The 21,051-nt window shown below is 41.0% G+C and overlaps 1 protein-coding gene across 4 annotated transcripts in view; it reads left to right on the top strand.

The window, feature by feature from the left end:
* LOC126412622 (uncharacterized) overlaps positions 1-21,051 on the top strand; it is a 160,383-nt gene that overhangs the window by 59,666 nt on the left and 79,666 nt on the right. For all 4 annotated transcript variants that reach the window (XR_007575324.1, XR_007575325.1, XM_050082295.1 and 1 more), the window contains exon 5: positions 6,908-7,085. Coding sequence is in view for 2 of the 4 variants with exons in the window: in XM_050082295.1 (XP_049938252.1) it covers positions 6,908-7,085 (178 nt within the window). In the remaining 2 variants the exon portion in view is untranslated. The remainder of the gene's footprint in view (positions 1-6,907; positions 7,086-21,051) is intronic.

The following is a 21,051-nucleotide window of genomic DNA, read 5'->3' as shown; positions in this document are numbered from 1 at the left end:
CATGGCTTCTGCAGTGAAGTCGTACTATGATTCAGAAGTGAATATATTGCGAGCTGTGTTGTTGTTCATACCTAATTACGTGAAGTAGAAATCTATTGTTTCCCTGTTATTCAATTTATATTTTATTTAATTGCAGAACCATCAACACCAATAAGTGTTCTGCTGAAATATACCACATTCTCAAAAGTACTTCTACTGTTGTACTCGTCATTTAAAGTCATTAAGATAATACCTGCAAATTTTATTTAATTGCAATATTGCATTTATAAATTTATATGTTACTTTCATAATTCGCAATTGCTGGGTGATAGAAACATTCGACCATTCAATTCATGTGTGTATTCGTATCGTATTCTGTAGACTCAGCAGTATTTGGCCTGTAATGCGGCAATTACGTATCCCAGCCCTTAGAGAACGAAGCCAGCCAAAACGTTTAATATTTCAACGTTGAGTTGGAGGGTATGTAGCTGAGGGTCACCTCATTACATTCACTTTATTATTTTGAAAGCCCACAAATAGGGGTTTCTCATTCGGGATTTGTGCCTTGCAAAGTGGTAATTCCTTTGCTCTCTGTTATTCAGCAATACTATGTGAAGTGTTAAAAACATTTGAAAAACCAGTAGAGCTTTCTGTAGAGTGAACCTCTCATAAAACACAGTGTGAGATCTCCCCCCCCCCCCCCCCTCCCCCCCTCCTCCTCCTCCTCCTCCTCCTCCGCAATTAGGTTTCTGGAAATAGCGAAATTACGCGATAATTTTCACAACCAACACATGCTAACAATGGGCCTGTGTATGTGCATGGAAATCGGTACTAGAAAAGAAGTAGGGGCAAAGTGTTGAGTACAGATAAACAATCGATCAAAGAGGCAGAAAACAGATGGCAGTTTGCACAAAACAGATGACAACAAAGACTTACAAGAGGCTTACATAAGAAGGAATGATGGTGACATGGACTAATATAAAAATGAAGATAATCAATTTTATGATAATATAATGTAAAAAAAATCTACTCAGCAAGTGGCGGCTCTAGAACACACTCACAAAAAGGTTTAACTTACACAAGTTTTTGGAGCCAGTGGCTCCTTCTTCCGGTAGAAGAGTTGGATGGGAAGGAAGAGGGGTGAAGGGAAAGCACTGGAGAAGCTGAGGAAAAGGGGCACACTTCAGAAAGGTCATCCAGAACCATGGGTCAGGGGAGACCTACTGTACAGGATGAGAAGGAATGACAGATTATTGGGAACTGCACACTGGACTAGATGTGAAAACCTGAGAGCTTAAAGGTGAAAGACAGGATAATATTCAAGACAGAGATTACAACTAAAACATCATGCACAAGGTAATATGAGTGAAGATCTAAGTGCATTGTATCTAACAGAGGTGGGAGGTGGACGGCCGAATAATAGACAGGTCAGAAAATGAAAGATGTAGAAAACTAAATTGGAGTGAAGAAAGGAGTAGTTACTGTGAGGAAATGCTGAGATGGAAGGAATTAACATAATTTATGGCCACGTGGGTTGCGAGAACCGAGGACATATTGTAGGGGTAGTTTCCACCTGCTGAGTTCTGAGAATCTGGTGCCTGGGTGAAGAATTCAGATTGTGCGGGTGGTGAAACCGGCACCGAGATCATGACTTTCATGTTGTAGAGCATGCTCTGCAACAGGTTATTGTGTGACGTCAGTATATGCCCTCTGCTTTTGCCCATTGATGATGTCAAAAACTGATTATTTTTATTGTTAAATTATTTAAGAAGATAAATAAACCAGTGCCATCACAAGCTGACATTGGGCAACCATTTCCCCAAAATTTAAGTCTTCAGCCTGTTTGGTTAGTGAACAATGAAGTTAATAGTAAAAGCAAGTCATAAAAGTAGGTCATGTGTTCTGAAATGTTTTGTAAATAAAATCAAAGTATTTTATTGTTTAAACTCTATATTAGTAAAATATGTGATGGGTACCATCACACATTTGAGAATACTTGGAGGACCACACTTCTGCGATTTTATTTAGTATAGTTGATTTTATTGCGTAATATGAATGAAACTGTTGATATAATTAAAGTGGATTTGCTTGGCAGAGTATTGATTGTAGAGATGACATTCGAATTACCTGTGCTTCTGGTGTGATGAAAAATGGATATACAAATTTACAATACAATGTTTTTTATTCTGGTCTGGTGTGAAATCAAAAAATTATTTGCTCTGATGCTTCAGTTATTTTGTAGAAATATTATAGCATCTTGAAAACAATAAATTTTATTGACAGAAATAGAGCTATTTGTACATGTTTCTTAATGGCACACTACATTTGCCATGGGAGAGATTATTAACAAATTTTAGAAATTAAAAATAATGATGTAGTTCAGAGCCTCTGGAATGTATTTAATTCGAGAGGCTTTGTTAATGCTTTGTCATTGATATGAGAGAAACAGTAACTGTGTGTTAGGGCCTTCATTCTCACCATTTGCTTGTCCCAGCTGCTGATTACATCTGCCACACGTTGACATTTCTCATACTATTTCCTCTCCCTTGATTTTTTTAAAGACTCTGGTCATTTGCTGACTTCTTTTAAAGGCAATCTCTGCTGGCACATGCTCTGAACATGGCACTGCCTTTTGAGTTTGGTTTATTGCCAAAGTAAATTGCTATAACATGAAAAGCATATCAATGCTTATCCAGTTTTTCACTTGTCAGCTACACCTGGCTCATTCAGGACATGTCATTGTTTCTGCCTCACATACCTTTCATTAGCTTTTAGAATAGGAACTGTTCATTTCAAAATAGCACACTTGACAAATAGATCACTTTCGTGTGTGTGTGTGTGTGTGTGTGTGTGTGTGTGTGTGTGTGTGTGTGTGTGTGTGTGTGTCTGGGCTAATCCAATCATCTATTATTCATTCTTTCTTTTTTTTGTAATCCTTATTTTACAATTGCTATTAGGCTAAACTAGTTACATCCTACTATCAGACCGTTCATAACAAAAGGCACAATAGACAGATGCTAGTGGTAAAAATGAAAAAAGAAAGTGATGGGAGAAGCTGTCATGAAATGTGATGTGTGATTTGCACCCATAAATCGATCAAAGATATTCAAAGGTAAAAATTAATATTCAGAAGTGATACGAGTATTATAACAGCATTTTGGTTTCCCATCTGTACTAATAACTCACACTAACAGTGAGAAGTGTTTGGCAAAGGGAGTGTATTCTGATAAGAGTGATGCAGCACGTGCTGTGCAGAATAACAAATGTCCTTCTATTTGCTTCACCAAATGTATACCAGTTTTTCTTTTTCATCCTAATTCCTGTACCTCAGGAGCTAGGATGTGAAACATTGTTCTACAGTACCCTCATTTCAGACTACCTAGCTGTCACCAACTATTTCTTATCACTAAACTCTCATTTCTCCTTCCTCCTTCTGTAGCCTTCTTTGTCACTGCCATGATTTTCCACTTATTTTTTCTTTCTTGTCACTTGTATTTGTGCCTTTTTGAGATTTTTTCATTCTGTCATTTCTTTCCTTTTCACTACTTTGCTGCCTCAATTTCCTGTATCATCATTTGTACTTCTAGTTCAAAGAGTCATTTTCTTACATTTGACCTACCATTTGTTATTTCTAACTTGTCATATTTTCAAAATTTGTCTTTTGCTTTAATTGCTTTGGTGATTTCCCTAGTACCTTGTTCTGTTAAGTTTTCCTTTAATCCAGATCCTGGCTGACTGTCCTAGGTAGTCTATCTCATCAGCCCATTTTCCCCCTTTTCCTGGAAAGTAATAATCTCTAGTTTCAAAAGCTAGCATCTATTTTTTTTTTTTTTTTTTTTTTTACTATATCTTTGTATCTACCTCTGTGCTGTTGTTTGGGGAGATTTTTTTTCCCATGTATGTAATTGTAGTTCATGTTTTATTCGTTTTATTTCTTGATACAGATCTATAAACAGGAGACTGAATATTTGTCATTGTATTCATTCAGAGATGCTGTTGCATAAATCTCACTATGAAGAGAACCTTCAGGAAGCGTAAAACAATCAAATTACACATTAACTCAGGGAAGTGATTTGTCTGAAATTCTGTAATTGTTAAGGTAATTGAATTTACTGGAAAAGTCATAGAAAAGTCGAGGAATATTCAAAGACTCTTTAAATTATGAGAGGGACTGTGGGGTGTTGAATGCTTCAGTGGCAAAAAGAAACATAGTTTGTCATTGTAGTACTAATCACTCTTAGATTCTGCTTCAGAAACAATCAGTTGTGGTGTCACATAAGGGAAGGCGAAGATAGGCGTTTAATAGATGTGATGATGGTTGTTACCTAAACTTCGTAATTGTCCAAGGGTCCTCAACCACCAGGTCTATTTCCCATTGCACCTCATGAGAATTACAGACTGTAATGTGCAGGTGAAAATTTGTTACATAGTGGTGAATGAGCCATTCATACAAAAGCAGGAGTGAATTTTACATTTATAAAAAATACAAGTACAGATCCATCTTTGAAAACAGAGTTTTTTTGGATCAATATTGAATATTCAGACTTCAGTTCTTTTTTTCTAATTTTAATGCAAAGTCGTATTTAAATGCCCTGTGGCTTTGCTACGCTGCAAGTCACCAGATACCGTAATGTGAAGAGCGTCCAGTTTGAAACTTGATGCATTATTGCTATAAATGTCTACTGCTATTGTATTCCAGTGATTACAGTTTGAAGTGTCTCTCAGGGAAGAATTCTCGTATACGTTTTGCTCGCCTTTCATGTCGTTTTTGGAATCCCAGAATCTACTCTGTAGGAATCAACATGGATTCCGGAAATAGCGATCGTGTGAGACCCAACTCGCTTTATTTGTTCATGAGACCCAGAAAATATTAGATACTGGCTCCCAGGTAGATGCTATTTTCCTTGACTTCCGGAAGGCGTTCAATACAGTTCCGCACTGTCGCCTGATAAACAAAGTAAGGGCCTACGGTATATCAGACCAGCTGTGTGGCTGGATTGAAGAGTTTTTAGCAAACAGAACACAGCATGTTGTTATCAATGGAGAGACGTCTACAAACGTTAAAGTAACCTCTGGTGTGCCACTGGGGAGTGTTATGGGACCATTGCTTTTCACAATATATATGACTGACCTAGTAGATAGTGTCGGAAGTTCCATGCGGCTTTTCGCGGATGATGCTGTAGTATACAGAGAAGTTGCAGCATTAGAAAATAGTAGCGAAATGCAGGAAGATCTGCAGCGGATAGGCACTTGGTGCAGGGAGTGGCAACTGACCCTTAACATAGACAAATGTAATGTATTGTGAATACATAGAAAGAAGGATTGTTTATTGTATGATTATATGATAGCTGAACAAACACTGGTAGCAGTTACTTCTGTAAAATATCTGGGAGTATGCATGCGGAACAATTTGAAGTGGAATGATCATATAAAATTAATTGTTGGTAAGGCGGGTACCAGGTTGAGATTCATTGGGAGAGTCCTTAGAAAATGTAGTCCATCAACAAAGGAGGTGGCTTACAAAACACTCGTTCGACCTATACTTGAGTATTGCTCATCATTGTGGGATCCGTACAGGTCGGGTTGACAGAGGAGATAGAGAAGATCCAAAGAAGAGCGGCGCATTTCGTCACAGGGTTATTTGGTAACCGTGATAGCATTACGGAGATGTTTAGCAAACTCAAGTGGCAGACTCTGCAAGAGAGGCGCTCTGCATCGCGGTGTAGCTTGCTCGCCAGGTTTCGAGAGGGTGCGTTTCTGGATGAGGTATCGAATATATTGCTGCTCCCTACTTATACCTCCCAAGGAGATCACGAATGTAAAATTAGAGAGATTCGAGCGCGCACGGAGGCTTTCAGACAGTCGTTCTTCCCGCGAACCATACGCGACTGGAACAGAAAAGGGAGGTAATGACAGTGGCATGTAAAGTGCCCTCCGCCACACACCATTGGGTGGTTTGCGGAGTATAAATGTAGATGTAGATGTACTGTACTTGAGGTTGACACATAATGACACAGAGTGGTGATGAATGACAGTGATTGTGGAATTTCCATTTAAAATTTAACTGCAGTGGCTGTGTCACAAAGTACTGAGTGAACGTTATTTGTTGGACAGCAAAAAATTCATCAGTTTGGTATGTATTTTATTTCAATCTTAAATGAACTTGAAATAATCACTAATAAGTGATTTCAGTGTGGCCATGGAAACTAGTAAATTGGAAATAAATTATCTAACACATTATTGACCGGGAGACACCCCACCTGGGATTGTTTGGCTGCCAGGTGCAAGCCTCTATTAGACACCCTTTCAGTGACTTGCACATTGATGAAGGTGAGATGATACTATAAGATAAATCAACACTGAGTCCCCAAGCAAAGGAAATCTTTGTTGCTGCCAGGGATTGAAACCAGGACTCAGCAACCTAGAGGCGTTGACACTAACCACTAGACTATGAACTGCAGGCAGACAAGTCTACTGATATTACATTACAGTAGCAAATAAAACTTGACCTCACATACAACAAAAATTGGTTCAGGAAAATTTGGAATTCTGGCCAAAAAAACAGTCTTCACCCTATAATGGGCAGAATTGTCATTACAGGCTACTTTTGCAAAGTATACTAACAGCCGAATCCAGTTAGTGGTGATCTACTCACATTTATAATTATGGAAGCTGCTTCTAGATTACTTCATTACTGTCTATCTTACCAGAAAAGCAACAACTTTGAAAATAGCTCTTCCTTTTACACAACTTAACAGCTGTTTTTTTATCTAATACTTACACCTACAAATAATCATTATTGTGTTGCCATTTTATCCTTATTCTTATTAAATGCAGATGAATGTTTTGTGACTGTGAGTGGAGGGACAATCTCCTGAACACCTTAATTTTATAAACTGTATTAACATAATTTTCTTCCTGTTTGAAGAACACTAACAACAAGACAGAGTGAGATGGATGCTATATTGCACATACTGAAAGAGAAAGAGGCAACCATAGAAAAACTTCAGAGAGATTTTGCATCAGTAAGTGCTAAAACAGAGGAATACTGTAAGACAATAACAGAAATGTCCGCTACTGTAATTACACTCAAGGAAAGTAAAGAGGTAAGAGTCCTTTTAAAATTTACACTTTAGCTGCTTCCTGAATGTAATAAATGCCCAGACATTTAATAGATGCCAGTTATCAGTTCTAAAATTTATCACTGTGCTGTCCATATATCACACAGTATTTGCTATTATTGTAATTGACATAGTTTTCTAGGTTCACTTAGCTTGCCAAAGACTTAAAAAAAATTATTTGTCTCAATTCAAGAAATGGAAAGTCCAAGTTGGACTATTAAGAATTATGAAATGAGTAGATTGCTACTCACCATAAAGATGACATGTTAAAATGCAGACAGGCACAATAAAAAGACTGCTACACACTGAACTTTCGGCCAAAGTGGTGTTCCGTCACTTACCAAACCTCCGCAACATCCTAGTCCATCCCTATACCACTCCCAGTCCCAGACGCTTGCCATGGGTATCATATCCCTGTGGAAGACCCTGGTGCAAGACCTGCCAATCCACCCATCCAGCACTTTGGCTGCTTCACAGCCTGGGCGACTTAGATCCTCCCCTCCACTACCAGCCTTCCTGAACTGCCCAGTTGGAAATCATCCTTACAACATATTCTCCACTCTTGAAATTATCTCGGCCTCAAGCTACAATAACCTACTGTCCCCACACCCTCTACCCAACAGTTTCTGCCCTCTCTGTCCTATCACTTCTTCCCAACCCCACCCCCATTGTGCGCCACTCACTGCCAATGCATCCACCAGCCTTTCCCCCTCTATGCTCCTCTCTTTTTCTGTTCCTCTGCGCCCCCCCCCCCCCCCCCTCCCAAATGCCTCACATGGCAGTCTTGTCCCGCCATCTTCTAGTCCCTGCATGATTCACCAGACAGTGCTCTTCTCTCCCCCCACCCATACCTTGCTATCCCTTCCCTTTTCCTGCATCATTCCAGATTACTGCTTTTACTCAATGCAACAGTTATAGTCTAGCTGAAGATAGTGATCATATGTGCATGAGGTGCGCCTTCCTTTTCTGAAGAAAGCTTTGGCCAAAATGTTAGTGTGGAACAGACTTTTTGTTGTTTGTCTGCAACTCAGTGTGTCATATTTTGCAATTCAGGTTTCTGTGCACGTATTTTTTCACCTTGTTTATCAAGGGAAAAAAAAAGTGGTCCGTGTACTATGCAAGGCTGGTCCCACTGACGACTTCTTCTTTTTTCCAGACTTGAAATGCTACTAGTTGTGAATCTATATATCTGTGCCTCTGTACTCTTAGTCAGGAACAACATTAAAGGCTGTGTTTCCAGGGAACCAGTTCATCAACACAATACCAGAATTAAGGGAAACATTGACATTTCAATGCACAGGTTGTCAAAAATGGGAAACTTATATAACTGGCTGAGTGATAACTTGGGCTACAATATAAGTGTATTCTATATCATAGAATGATTGGATGATGGTAATTTTAAAATTTGAGAGTGTGGGCTATAATCTTTCATTTGATATGAACAATGCTGATTTTAATATTTAAGATTGTAGTTGTACCCTTCAATTTACCTACACTACTGTGCTGTGGTGTACTGGCTTGGGCTTATCAATAATAGAGATAGCTGTACCGTAAGTGCAACCACAATGCAAGGGTATCTATTGAGAGGCCATATAAACATGTAGTTTCTGAAGAGGGGCGGCAGACTTTTCATTAGTTGCAAGGGCAACAGTCTGGATGATTGACTGATCTGACCTTTAACGTCAACCAAAATAGCTTGTTGTGTTGGTACTGCAAACGACTGGATGCAAACAGAAACTACAGCCATTATTCTTCCCAAGGGAATGCAGCTCTACAGTATGGTTAAATGGTGGTGATATCCTCTTGGGTAAACATTCCGGAGGTAAAATACACTACTGGCCATAAAATTGCTACACCAAGAAGAAATGCAGATGATAAACGGGTATTCATTGCACAAATATATTATACTAGGATGACATGTGATTACATTTTCACACAATTTGGATGCATAGATCCTGAGAAATCGGTACACAGAACCACCACCTCTGGCCATAATAACGGCCTTGATACGCCTGGGCATTGAGTCAAACAGAGCTTGGATGGCGTGTACAGGTACAGTTGCCCATGCAGCTTAAACACGATACCACAGTTCATCAAGAGTAGTGATTAGCGTATTGTGATGAGCCAGTTGCTCAGCCACCATTGACCAGACGTTTTCAGTTGGTGAGAGATCTTGAGAATGTGCTGGCCAGGGCAGCAGTCAAACATTTTCTGTATCCAGAAAGGCCCGTACAGGACCTGCATCATACGGTCATGCATTATCCTGCTGAAATGTAGGGTTTCGCAGGGATCGAATGAAGGGTAGAGCCATGGGTCGTAACACATCTGAAATGTAACGTCCACTGTTCAAAGAGCCGTCAATGCGAACAAGAGGTGACCGAGATGTGTAACCAATGGCACCCCATACCATCATGCTGGGTGATACACCAGTATGGCGATGACGAATGCACGCTTTCAATGTGCGTTCACTGTGATGTCGCCAAACATGGATGCGGCCATCATGATGCTGTAAACAGAACCTGGATTCATCCAAAAAAATGTTCTGCCATTCGTGTACCCAGGTTCGTCGTTGAGTACACCATCGCAGGCGCTCCTGTCTGTGATGCAGCGTCAATTGTAACCACAGCCATGGTGTCCGAGCTGATAGTCCATGCTGCTGCAAACGTCGTTGAACTGTTCGTGCAGATGGTTGTTGTCTTGCATACGTCCCCATCTGTTGACTCAGGGATCGAGACGTGGCTGCACGATCCGTTACAGCCATGCGGGTAAGATACCTGTCATCTTTGACTGCTAGTGATACAAGGTTGTTGGGATCCAGCACGGCGTTCCGTATTACCCTCCTGAACCCATCGATTCCATATCCTGCTAACAGTCATTGGATCTCGACCAATGCGAGCAGCAATGTCGCGATATGATAAACCGCAATCGCGATAGGCTACAATCTGACCTTTATCAAAGTCAGAAACGTGATGGTACGCATTTCTCCTCCTTACATGAAGCATCACAACAACGTTTCATCAGGCAACGCCAGTCAACTGCTGTTTGTGTATGAGAAATCCATTGGAAACTTTCCTCATGTTAGCACGTTGTAGGTGTCGCTACCAGCACCAGCCTTGTGTGAATGCTCTGAAAAGCCAATCGTTAGCATATCACAGCATCTTCTTCCTGTCAGTTAAATTTCACGTCTGTAGCATGTCATCTTAGTGGTGTAGCAATTTTAATGGCCAGTGGTGTAGGTCCCCATCTTGATCTCTGTGCAGGGACTATTCAGGAGGATGTTGTCATGAGAAAAAACAAAATTGGCAAGCTACCGGTTGGAGTGTGGAATGTTAGAACCCTTAATCGGGCAGGTAGGTTATAAAACTCAAAAAGGGAAATGGATAGGTTGAAGTTAGAGATAGTGAAGATTAGTGATGTTCGGTGGCAGTATGAATAGAACCTTTGGTTGTTCAGATAGGTAAGGGAGAGGAAAATTTAATTGAGATGGACGAATTGGAATTTGGTAGAAGGAAGAGGAAGAGCAGAAAAGTAGTAGGTGATAATAGACTGGGAAAAAAGAATGAAAGAGGGAGCTGCCTTGTAGAATTTTGCACCTAGTGTAATTTAATCATAAGGTTTAAGAGCCATGAGGAAAGGTAGTATATGTGGAAGACTTGGAGACATCAGAAGGTTTCTGATTGATTATATAATGTTAGGAGAGATAAATTTTGGAGACAGGTTTTAAACTGCAAGTTATTCCCAAAGACAGATGCGGATTCTGTCCACAATTTATGCTGTAAATTAAAACTGAAGAAATTGCGAAAAGTTGGTAAATTAAAGGGATGAGACCTGGATAAATTGCAAGAACCAGAGGTTGTTAAGAGTTTCAGAGGGATTAGTTGGCTGAAACAGGAAAAAGAGGTATCATACCGATGGGTAGATTTGAGAGACAAAATAGTGGTGACAGCAGAGGATCAAATAGGTAAGACAAGGCCTGGTAGAAATGCTTGGATATTGCAAGAGATACTGGATTTAATTGATGAAAGGAGAAAATATAAAATTTCAGCAAATGAATACAAACATCCAAAAAATGAGATTCACAGGAAATGCAAAATAGCTAACCAGGAATGACTGGAGGACAAATGTAAGGATTTAGAAGCACATAAAATTAGGGGAAACATGGACACCATCTATATGAAAATTAGAGGGGCATTTGGAGAAAAGAAATATCATGAGCTGAGAGCAAGACCAGTACGAAGCAAAGAAGGAAAAGCTGAAAGATGGAAGGAGTATATAGATGGGCTGTACAAGGGAGATGAACTTGAAGGCAGTGTTATAGAAAGGGAAGAGGATGTAGATGAAGATGAGATAGGAGACATGATACTACGAGAAGAATTTGATAGATTGCTGAAAAGCTTAATTTTTAAAAAAATGCCCCTGGAGTAGACAACATTCTCACAGAATTACTGATATCTTTGGAAGTGCTGCCCATAGCAAAACTCTTCCACCTAGTGTGCAAGATGTATGACACAGATTGAAATGCCCTCATACTTCACGAATAATGTAATAATTCCAGTTCTAAAGAATGAAGTGCTGACAGATGTGAGTATTACCGAACCATTAGTTCCATAAGTCGTAGTTGCAAAATACTAACACACATTATTTATAGAAGAATGGGAAACGGGTAGAAGCCCACCTCGGGTAAGATCAGTTTGAATTTCAGAGGAAAGTACGAACACAAAAGGCACTACTGATGATGCAACTTTTCTTAGAGGGTACATCAAGGAAAAGCCAACCTGCAAATTCGGGGAAAGCATTTGACAATGTCAACTGGAATATACACTTTGAAATTATGAAGGTAGCAGAGATAAAATACAGGGAGAAAAAGATTATATGCAACTTGTACAGAAACCAGATGGCAGTTTTTTGCCCATTTGATGCCATCAATAAGATGATTCCCATTTGCATACTAGAAAACACTGCAAGTAAGCAATAAACACTGTATTTACTCAACAGTAGGTCAACCCCCATTGCCCCAGTTATATATAAAAAAAAATAAATAAATAAATAAAAAAAAAGGAAGGCTCCATGAGAAAGTTTTATTTTTTACACATTCTGATAATCAAATTCACAAACTGTTTTATTGACTTCTGGCTAAAACAGTTAACACTACCTGTTGCAACAGATGTGGTTGTTTCCGTGATACATTGATGAGCCAAAATATTATGACCACCTATTAAAAGCGTGTTGGTCCACTTCTGGAATGCAGTTCAGTAGCAATTCTGCATGTCATAGACTCGACAAGTACTAGATAGGTTTCCAGAGGTTTGTGGCACAAGATGCCTACGCACAAGTCACATATTTCCCGATTTACTGTCAGTTGGTTTGTGGGCATGGAGCTCCTACCCGATAGCATCCCAGTTGGGTTTAATCAGACTCAGATAAGCCGAATGTGATGGCCGAGACATTAGCGTGAATTCACTGTCATGCTCCTCGAACCATTGCATCACGATTCTGGCCTTGCGATACAGAGAGTTGTCCTGTTGGAAGATGCTATCGCTGTTGAAGAAGACATCAAGCATAAGGGGTTACAGGTAATCGCTTATAATTTTCACATAGCCCACAGCTGTTATGTTGCCTTCTATTACTACTGCAGGTCCCATGGAAGCCCAAGTGAATGCCCCGATAACATAATACTGCTCCCACTGGCTTGTGTCCGTGGTGTGTCACATGGTTCAAGCAGCCATTCGCCTAGATGATGATGATGATGTATCTGGACAAGACCATCGACCTCGTTTAACAATAAATGGGATTCATCCGACCAGACAACACGATTCCATTAATCCACAGTCTTGTCTCAATAATCTCATGCCCACTGTAATAATAATTAACAATGTTGTTGGGCCAACACTGGAACATATAGGGGTCCTCCGCTGCAGAACACCATGTTCAACACTGTGCACTGAATGGTGTATTCCAAAACACTTTTGCCTGTGCCAGCACTGTACTCTGCCATCAGATCTGCCACAGATAACTGCTTATCACACTTTAGAGAGCAGGCAAGCCTTGAATCCCAACATTCTCTGATGAGGTATGGATATTCAACTTCTTTTCGTGTACTTGTGGTTTCAGCATTCTTGAACCTCTCCGTTCTCTGTTTCCGAGATGTTTGTTCCCAGACACTGACCCACAACAATCTGGCTTTTGACAGAGTCATGTAAGTTGGCGGATTTATGCATTTGCACCACTTACCAGGTCTGTTAAAAAAATTCCAGAACTTTTATTCCCAAAATTTTTCTATTCTTATCTTTTACTCATTGTGCGTGGTCTCCTGCGAAATACTCGCACAAAGCACCTCTGCAAATTTTATTTTATCTCATCAATCATATCAGATATTCGTCTTTTCAATGGGGTTTTCAACTTTGAAAATAAAAAAAAGTATGCAGGGATCAGTTCTGGAGAGTACAGAGGATGAGGCCGCACAGTAATTTGTTTTTTGAGCAGTAGTCGCACACCAACAGCGATGAATGTATGGGTGTGTTATCATGATGAAATAGCCAGGATTTGTCTCACTACGTTTCATACCATTTCTTTCTCACATTTTCTTGCAGGTGTCACAATACGTCCCAGTAGTATCATCAATTAACAGTTTGTCCCTGTGCCACAAATTAATGATGAAATAATCCTTCAAAGTCATAGAAAACAATCAGCAAGGCTTTCACATTTGACCTGACCTGACAAGTTTGGTCTTCGAGAACCTTTCCTGACCTATTGTGAAGATCGATCCTTGGTCTCAACATCGTATCCATAGACCCATGTCTCACTACCAGTTATGATTCTCTTAAGCAATATCCCATTCTCATTTGCGTGATCCAAAAGCTCTTGACAGAGTGCAAGGTGAAGGCCTTTGTGGTCTTGAGTCTTGAATCATAAGCCATGGGACAAACTTAGTGGCAACACAATGCATTTCAAGATGCCGTGTCAGTACTTCATGAAGTGATCCAACTGATATGTTAAATTCCTGTGCAATCTCTTAGTCAGTCAGTCTTTGACTGGCACACACAATTTCGTTGACATTCCTGACATGAGTGTCTTCAGCAGACGTCGAAGGACGTCCTGAATGAGGGTCATCTTTAACTTCCATCCCACATTTTTAAACCATGTGAACTATTTGTAACACTGAGTACAGCTTAAGCACTCATCATCATAGGCTTTCTGCATCATTTGGTATGTCGCTGTAAAGGTTTTCTTGAGTTTCATGCAAAATTTAATGCAGACACATTGCTCCTCCAACTCTGCCATCCCGAAATTCACAAATTGTGTGACACAACATTTTACTCAATACAGCACTGAACAATAACTAACAGACATACAACAATGAAACTTCAAGCAGGTGCACATTAAACACAGGCATGTTCAGGGATGCCCATCACATTTTGATCCAACATATCATTGGCATAAAACTACAAACATTCCAGAATTTTTTGAACAAATCTTGCTAGAATGATACTCCGTTTGTTGCTGCTCCACTCATATACTTCTCTCGCAGTACATGTTCCATGAGCAAGATCATGCAGTATACAGCCTCACAGTGGACAGTGGTCACAATGTTTTGGCTCATCAGATAGATTATATGATCCTGATACACATGTAGATTTTCAACAAGAGTTGCAGGAAGTTGCTGAGCTAGTGTTGTACTGTGTAGTAATGTAAGCCCCACGCTCTTCATCAGTCATCCACCAGCTCTTACTTACTGTGAATTGCATGTGACACATGGAGTTGGAATATTCCTCTTTAGCTCCAGCGACTTCATTCAGGTAATTTATAGTGTCATCAGAAAGCCTTAATTGCTTTTCTCTCGTGCATACTGACCAACCTGCTGCTCCAATTCATGAAATCTTCCTTAAGTTAATTCCCTGAAAGTTAGAAATGTAGAAGTGTTGGTGATGTATTAGTTTTTCTTTATCTGATGCCGCCTATAAACATTCACTTTCGAAACATTAAATTTTCTTCCTGCTGCACAGTTGTTTGTAGACTTGGCATCATGAATAACCAATAACTTAAAATTGCTTTTGTATTGTCCGCTGAACCACTTGTGAATTGCAAACTGGTAGTTCAATGTTTATTAACAGTCACAAAGAGCAAGGTGGTGCAATGCTTAGCACACTGGACTCGGATTCAGGATGATGATGTTTCATGTCCCTGCACGTCCATCCAGATTTAGGTTTTCTGTGATTTCCCAAAATCATTCAAGGTAAATGCTGGTGTGTTTCCCTTGAAAGGGCACGACTGATTTCCTTCCCCATCCTTCCCTTCTCCAAACTTAGGCTCCACCTCTAAAGACCTTGTTGTCAATGGGATATTAAACTCTAATCTTCCTTCAACAGCCACAGCTGTGATTTACATCAATTATCAAGCACTATAGTTAATTGTTTCACAGCATTAAGCAAACTGAATAACAATATTATGTTAAAAAACTTCCAGGTGGATTACAACTGTGTGCAGGACCGAGACTCGAACTCGGGACCTTTGCCTTTTGCGAGCAAGTGCTCTACCATCTGAGCTATCCAAGCATGACAGACGCCCCTTCCTCACAGCTTCAATTATGTCAGTATCTCGTCTCCTACCTTCCAAACTTCATAGAAGCTCTCCTGCGAAAGTTGCAAAACTAGCATTCCTGTAAGAAAGGATATTGCGGAGACATGGCTTTGCCACAGCCTGGGGGATGTTTCCAGAATGAAATTTTCACTCTGCAGCAGTGTGTGCGCTGATATGAAACTTCCTGGCAGATTAAAACCGTGTGCCTGTGAAAGGCAATAAATTTCATTCTCAATATTATGTTATCCTTTCAGCTCCTTGGTGCTGAATCGGCAGGAATCAGACCACTTTGGGCTAACAGTGTGCTTCTTCATTTGCTACCAACCTCGAAAATCAACAGTGCTGTGAGCAGTAGCTGCTTCAACGCTGCTGTTGAACTTTTTGTTTCATTTATTATACTACATTTTGGGTGTTCTGTATGACCATGTTTGCACTAAATTGATTTGTCTCTTGTGGGCAACTGTACTATTACTGGGGAATATTGGTCCATTTGTAAAGTCAGCTCAGTTCAGACTATATTTAGATTCAGACGAACTGCTGTTTAAATGTGTTAGATGTTCATAAGAAGCAAGGTATGTGGGATGCCTTCCCATAGAAGGCAGCATGATGAAATGTGTTGACCACCCACCAGATTTAATCCTTAACTATGCATTCACAGTTATATTGCAAATCAGTAGTTTGTGGACCGTGTTTATAAGAATTCAGACGTGTCAGTTTTTGTTATTAATTATGATATACTGTGCAATAGAAAGCGCCACAATTTAATCCAAGAGTGCAATACATTTCCTTCCCTGTATCTTAACACTTCTCCAAGGATCAGAACATGATTAAAATGAACAAGAATTATGTGAACAGCAATAGGTTTATTACAGGGAACACCAAGCTCTTCATATGCCTCCATTCATATTGTTCTTATTGTTTTTTTAAAAAATGTTTTAGCTTCTGTTATCATACACTTTCACCTTTGTCAGTTTTCACTGTCAGTTATGATACATACTATATTTGTAGTGATATCCACCTATCAAAATGGAGATAAGCAAATCACATAATTACATGTCCAGTTCACTCAAAGTATTTTCAGATTGCATACAATAGAATACAAACCTTCTTTCCCCAAAGCAGAACTTGTTAATTGCCACTGTTTGCCTTGCACTGAGGGTCCTCTACAGGGAAGCAGCCTTTCAACCTCCCAAATGAAAGCATGTCAAGGTCTTCAACTGGTTTGGGAAGCAAATATTGTGGAATAAATGGCATCCTTATCGTATGGCTCATGTCTTTTCTACATAACTACAAACAGAGGGTCACATTGCCATACTGCACCAAAAGAATAAAACTGAACATAAAATACTGTGTCCCACTGATATTAGGAGTCCATTCTTGTTCTTAACATACACAAATGGCCACCTAAAACCTTTAACTCTTTAAGTGACTCTGGCGAATATGCAGGGTGATTCAAAGTCTTGTCCTATAGGACAAATTCAGCATTAGTGGAGATGGCCCACCATCGCAGAAATGATTAGTCGCATGCAATGCAAAGTACTATGTGGCTGGTTGTCTGTGAGGCAGTTGATTATTTCAGTCTGATGGAAGGTATGAAAGGGACACCAGTTACAACAGCTGTCTTGTGTGGCACTATTCTGCAGTTCAGTGACTCGTTCAGTGATGTGTATACATCAGAAGAAGATGGAAATGTTCTCATCCATGTGGCATACATGAGTTGACAGGAAGCTGCAGCAGAATATGCCAGGTAACAGCAAAACTAACGTAAACCTAATCACAGAATGATTGGCTGTTTAATGGAATAGTTCAAGTCTGTATGTAGTGCTCATGACAACAGGTGTTCTAAGTGACTATTCACAGCAACAGGTGATTTATAATCACCAGCTGTACTAGTTAAGGCAATAGTGAGTCCGACTGGGTGAATAAGGATGATGCACAAGAATGCAACATCAGCCAAACCTATGTGTTTAGGATACTGTCCTTTGATTATTTCCATACCTATTGAATCCACTGTGTGCGATAGCTGCATGGTGATAATATGAACAGGTAGTTGCAATTCTGTGAATGGTTTGAAGAAAAATGCACACACAATGGAATGTCGTAGCTATTTTCTTCAGCAGTGAAGCTGGTTTCCACTTGAATGGAAGGGTGAATAGAGGTAATGCCATGTATTGAACAAATGACAATCCCCAGCACTGCCAAGGCTAATGCTCAGACTAACTGTAGGCTAAATGTGCAGTGTGATATACATGGGGATGTCCTCATTAGTTCCATATTTTCAAATAGCACACTTACTGCTGCATGTTACCGACATCATCTTGAGGGAACAATAGTGTCCTGTTTGGATGATCTGCTTCTTGAACAGAGATGTGGTTTTTATCCCAACCAGATGGTGCACTTCCACACTTCAGATGAAATGTTTGCTGACTGCTGGGTGAGGTTCTTTCTGGGCATTTGATTGGTAGTTGGGGTCCGAAGGAATGGCTGCCTAGGTCAAAAGATTGACACCACTAGATTTTTTCCTTTGGGAACATCTCAAGTCTAGATTGTACTCCAACAAACCAAGAACATTAATTGACCTGCAGGAGAGTATCATCAGAGCCTGTACAGAGATACCCACAGCGAAATATAGATGTGGCATAACTGGCACGGTGGGACATACCCTCTGCCATGCACCTCAGGATGGTTTGCAGAGTATGGATGTAGATGTGAACAACTGACAGGCTATGGCGATTGCATTGTAACTATGACATAACTTTTGTGATATAAACACATCTATAGCATGCATTTGTATCTGTGTTTTTGCTACTTACAGTAACTATGACTTTATCGTGTGGGCCAAGACTATTGGATCAAAAGTGTAGATATTGTACGAGGTGCATTCAAGTTCTAAGGCCTCTGATTTTTTTTCTCCGGACTGGAAAGAGATAGAAACATGCGCATTGTTTTAAAATGAGGCCATGTTCATTGTCAATACGTCCCAGAGATGGCAGCACCGTATGGCAGATGGAATTTTACCACCAGCGGCGAGAATGAGAACTGTTTTAAATACTTAAAATGGCGACGTTTTCCTTACTTGAACAGCGTGCACTCATTCGTTTTCTGAATTTGCGTGGTGTGAAACCAATTGAAATTCATCGACAGTTGAAGGAGACATGTGGTGATGGAGTTATGGATGTGTCGAAAGTGCGTTCGTGGGTGCGACAATTTAATGAAGGCAGAACATCGTGTGACAACAAACCGAAACAACCTCGGGCTCGCAAAAGCCGGTCTGACGACATGATCGAGAAAGTGGACAGAATTGTTTTGGGGGATCGCCGAATGACTGTTGAACAGATCGCCTCCAGAGTTGCCATTTCTGTGGGTTCTGCGCACACAATCCTGCATGATGACCTGAAAATGCGAAAAGTGTCGTCCAGGTGGGTGCCACGAATGCTGACGGACGACCACATGGCTGCCCGTGTGGCATGTTGCCAAGCAATGTTGACACGCAACGACAGCATGAATGGGACTTTCTTTTCGTCGGTTGTGACAATGGATAAGACGTGGATGCCATTTTTCAATCCAGAAACAAAGCGCCAGTCAGCTCAATGGAAGCACACAGATTCACCGCCACCAAAAAAATTTCGGGTAACCGCCAGTGCTGAAAAAATGATGGTGTGCATGTTCTGGGGCAGCGAGGGCGTAATCCTTACCCATTGCGTTCCAAAGGGCACTACGGTAACAGGTGCATCCTACGAATATGTTTTGAAGAACAAATTCCTTCCTTCCTGCACTGCAACAAAAACGTCCAGGAAGGGCTGCGCGTGTGCTGTTTCACAAAGACAACGCGCCCGCACATCGAGCTAACGTTACGCAACAGTTTCTTCGTGATAACAACTTTGAAGTGATTCCTCATGCTCCCTACTCACCTGACCTGGCTCCTAGTGACTTTCGGCTTTTTCCAACAATGAAAGACACTCTCCGTGGCCGCACATTCACCAGCCGTGCTGCTATTGCCTCAGCGATTTTCCAGTGGTCAAAACCGACTCCTAAAGAAGCCTTCGCCGCTGCCATGGACTCATGGCGTCAGCATTGTGGAAAATGTGTACGTATGCAGGGTGATTACGTCGAGAAGTAACACCAGTTTCATCGATTTCGGGTGAGTAGTTAATTAGAAAAAAAATCGGAGGCCTTAGAACTTGAATGCACCTCGTATTATGCGACATGACTTGAATTGCCCTGTATATATCATAGGAACTACTATCCACCTCAGAGATGGCTACATCAGTACTTCCATCCATATCAAACCTACTAACCACCAGCAACACCTCCACTTCGACAGCTGCCACCCCTTCCATACCAAGAAGTCCCTTCTGTACAGCCTAGCCACCCATGGTTGTCGCATCTGCAGTGATGAGCAGTCCTTCTCTAAATATACTGAGAGTCTCACTGAAGACTTCACTGACCGTAATTATCCTCCCATCCTTGTACAAAAACAAATCTCCCATGCCTTATCTTTCCAGTCTCCTACCACCTCCCAAAGTTCCACAGTCCAGCCACAGAGGAGCATTCCCCTCGTAACTCAGTACCATCTGAATTACATTCTCTGCCAGGGTTTCGATTACCACTCGTCGTGCTGTGAAAAGAGAAATGCCCTACCCACTATCCTTCCCACCCCTCGTACCGTGGTATTCCGCCGTCCACTGAACCTACACAATATACTCGTCCATCCTTACACAACCCCTGCTCCCAATCCCTTACCTCACGGCTGAAACCCCTGTAATAGACCTAGATGCAAGACCTGTACCATACATCCTCCTACCACCAGCTACTCCAGTCCGGTCACTAACATCACCTATCCCATCAAAGGCATGGGTACCTGTGAAACTAGTCGTGTGATTTACAAGCTAAGCTGCAACCACTGTGCTGCATTCTATGTAGGCATGACAACCAACAAGCTGTCTGTCCGCATGAACAGCCACTGACAAACTGTGGCCAAAAAACAAGTGGACCACCCTGATGCTGAACACGCTGCCAAACATGATACCCCTCATGTCAATGACTGCTTCACAGCCTGTGCCACATGGATCCTTCCCACCAACACCAGCTTTTCTGAATTGTGCAGGTTGGAACTTTCCCTGCAATACATCCTATGTTCCCGTAACCCTCCCGGCCTCAACCTTCGATAGCCACTGTCCTCACCCTTCCAGCTCCTCCCTGTTCCCATTCCAGCACTACACAGCCGTCATTTCCCCGCCACACCCAGTCTTTTAATTTCTTTTTATTTCTCTCCTTTCCGCTACTTACCCCTTCCTCCCACCACACCTTCTCTCCTGCCCTCCGTCTAAACTGCAACACTTCACTATCCACCACTCCCACCATACTATCCCTC

Source organism: Schistocerca serialis, chromosome 7 (assembly GCF_023864345.2).
Source record: "Schistocerca serialis cubense isolate TAMUIC-IGC-003099 chromosome 7, iqSchSeri2.2, whole genome shotgun sequence".
Classification (NCBI taxonomy): Eukaryota; Metazoa; Arthropoda; class Insecta; order Orthoptera; family Acrididae; genus Schistocerca; species Schistocerca serialis.
Note: the sequence above shows the minus strand (reverse complement) of the source record. Positions and strands in the feature narration are given on the sequence as shown.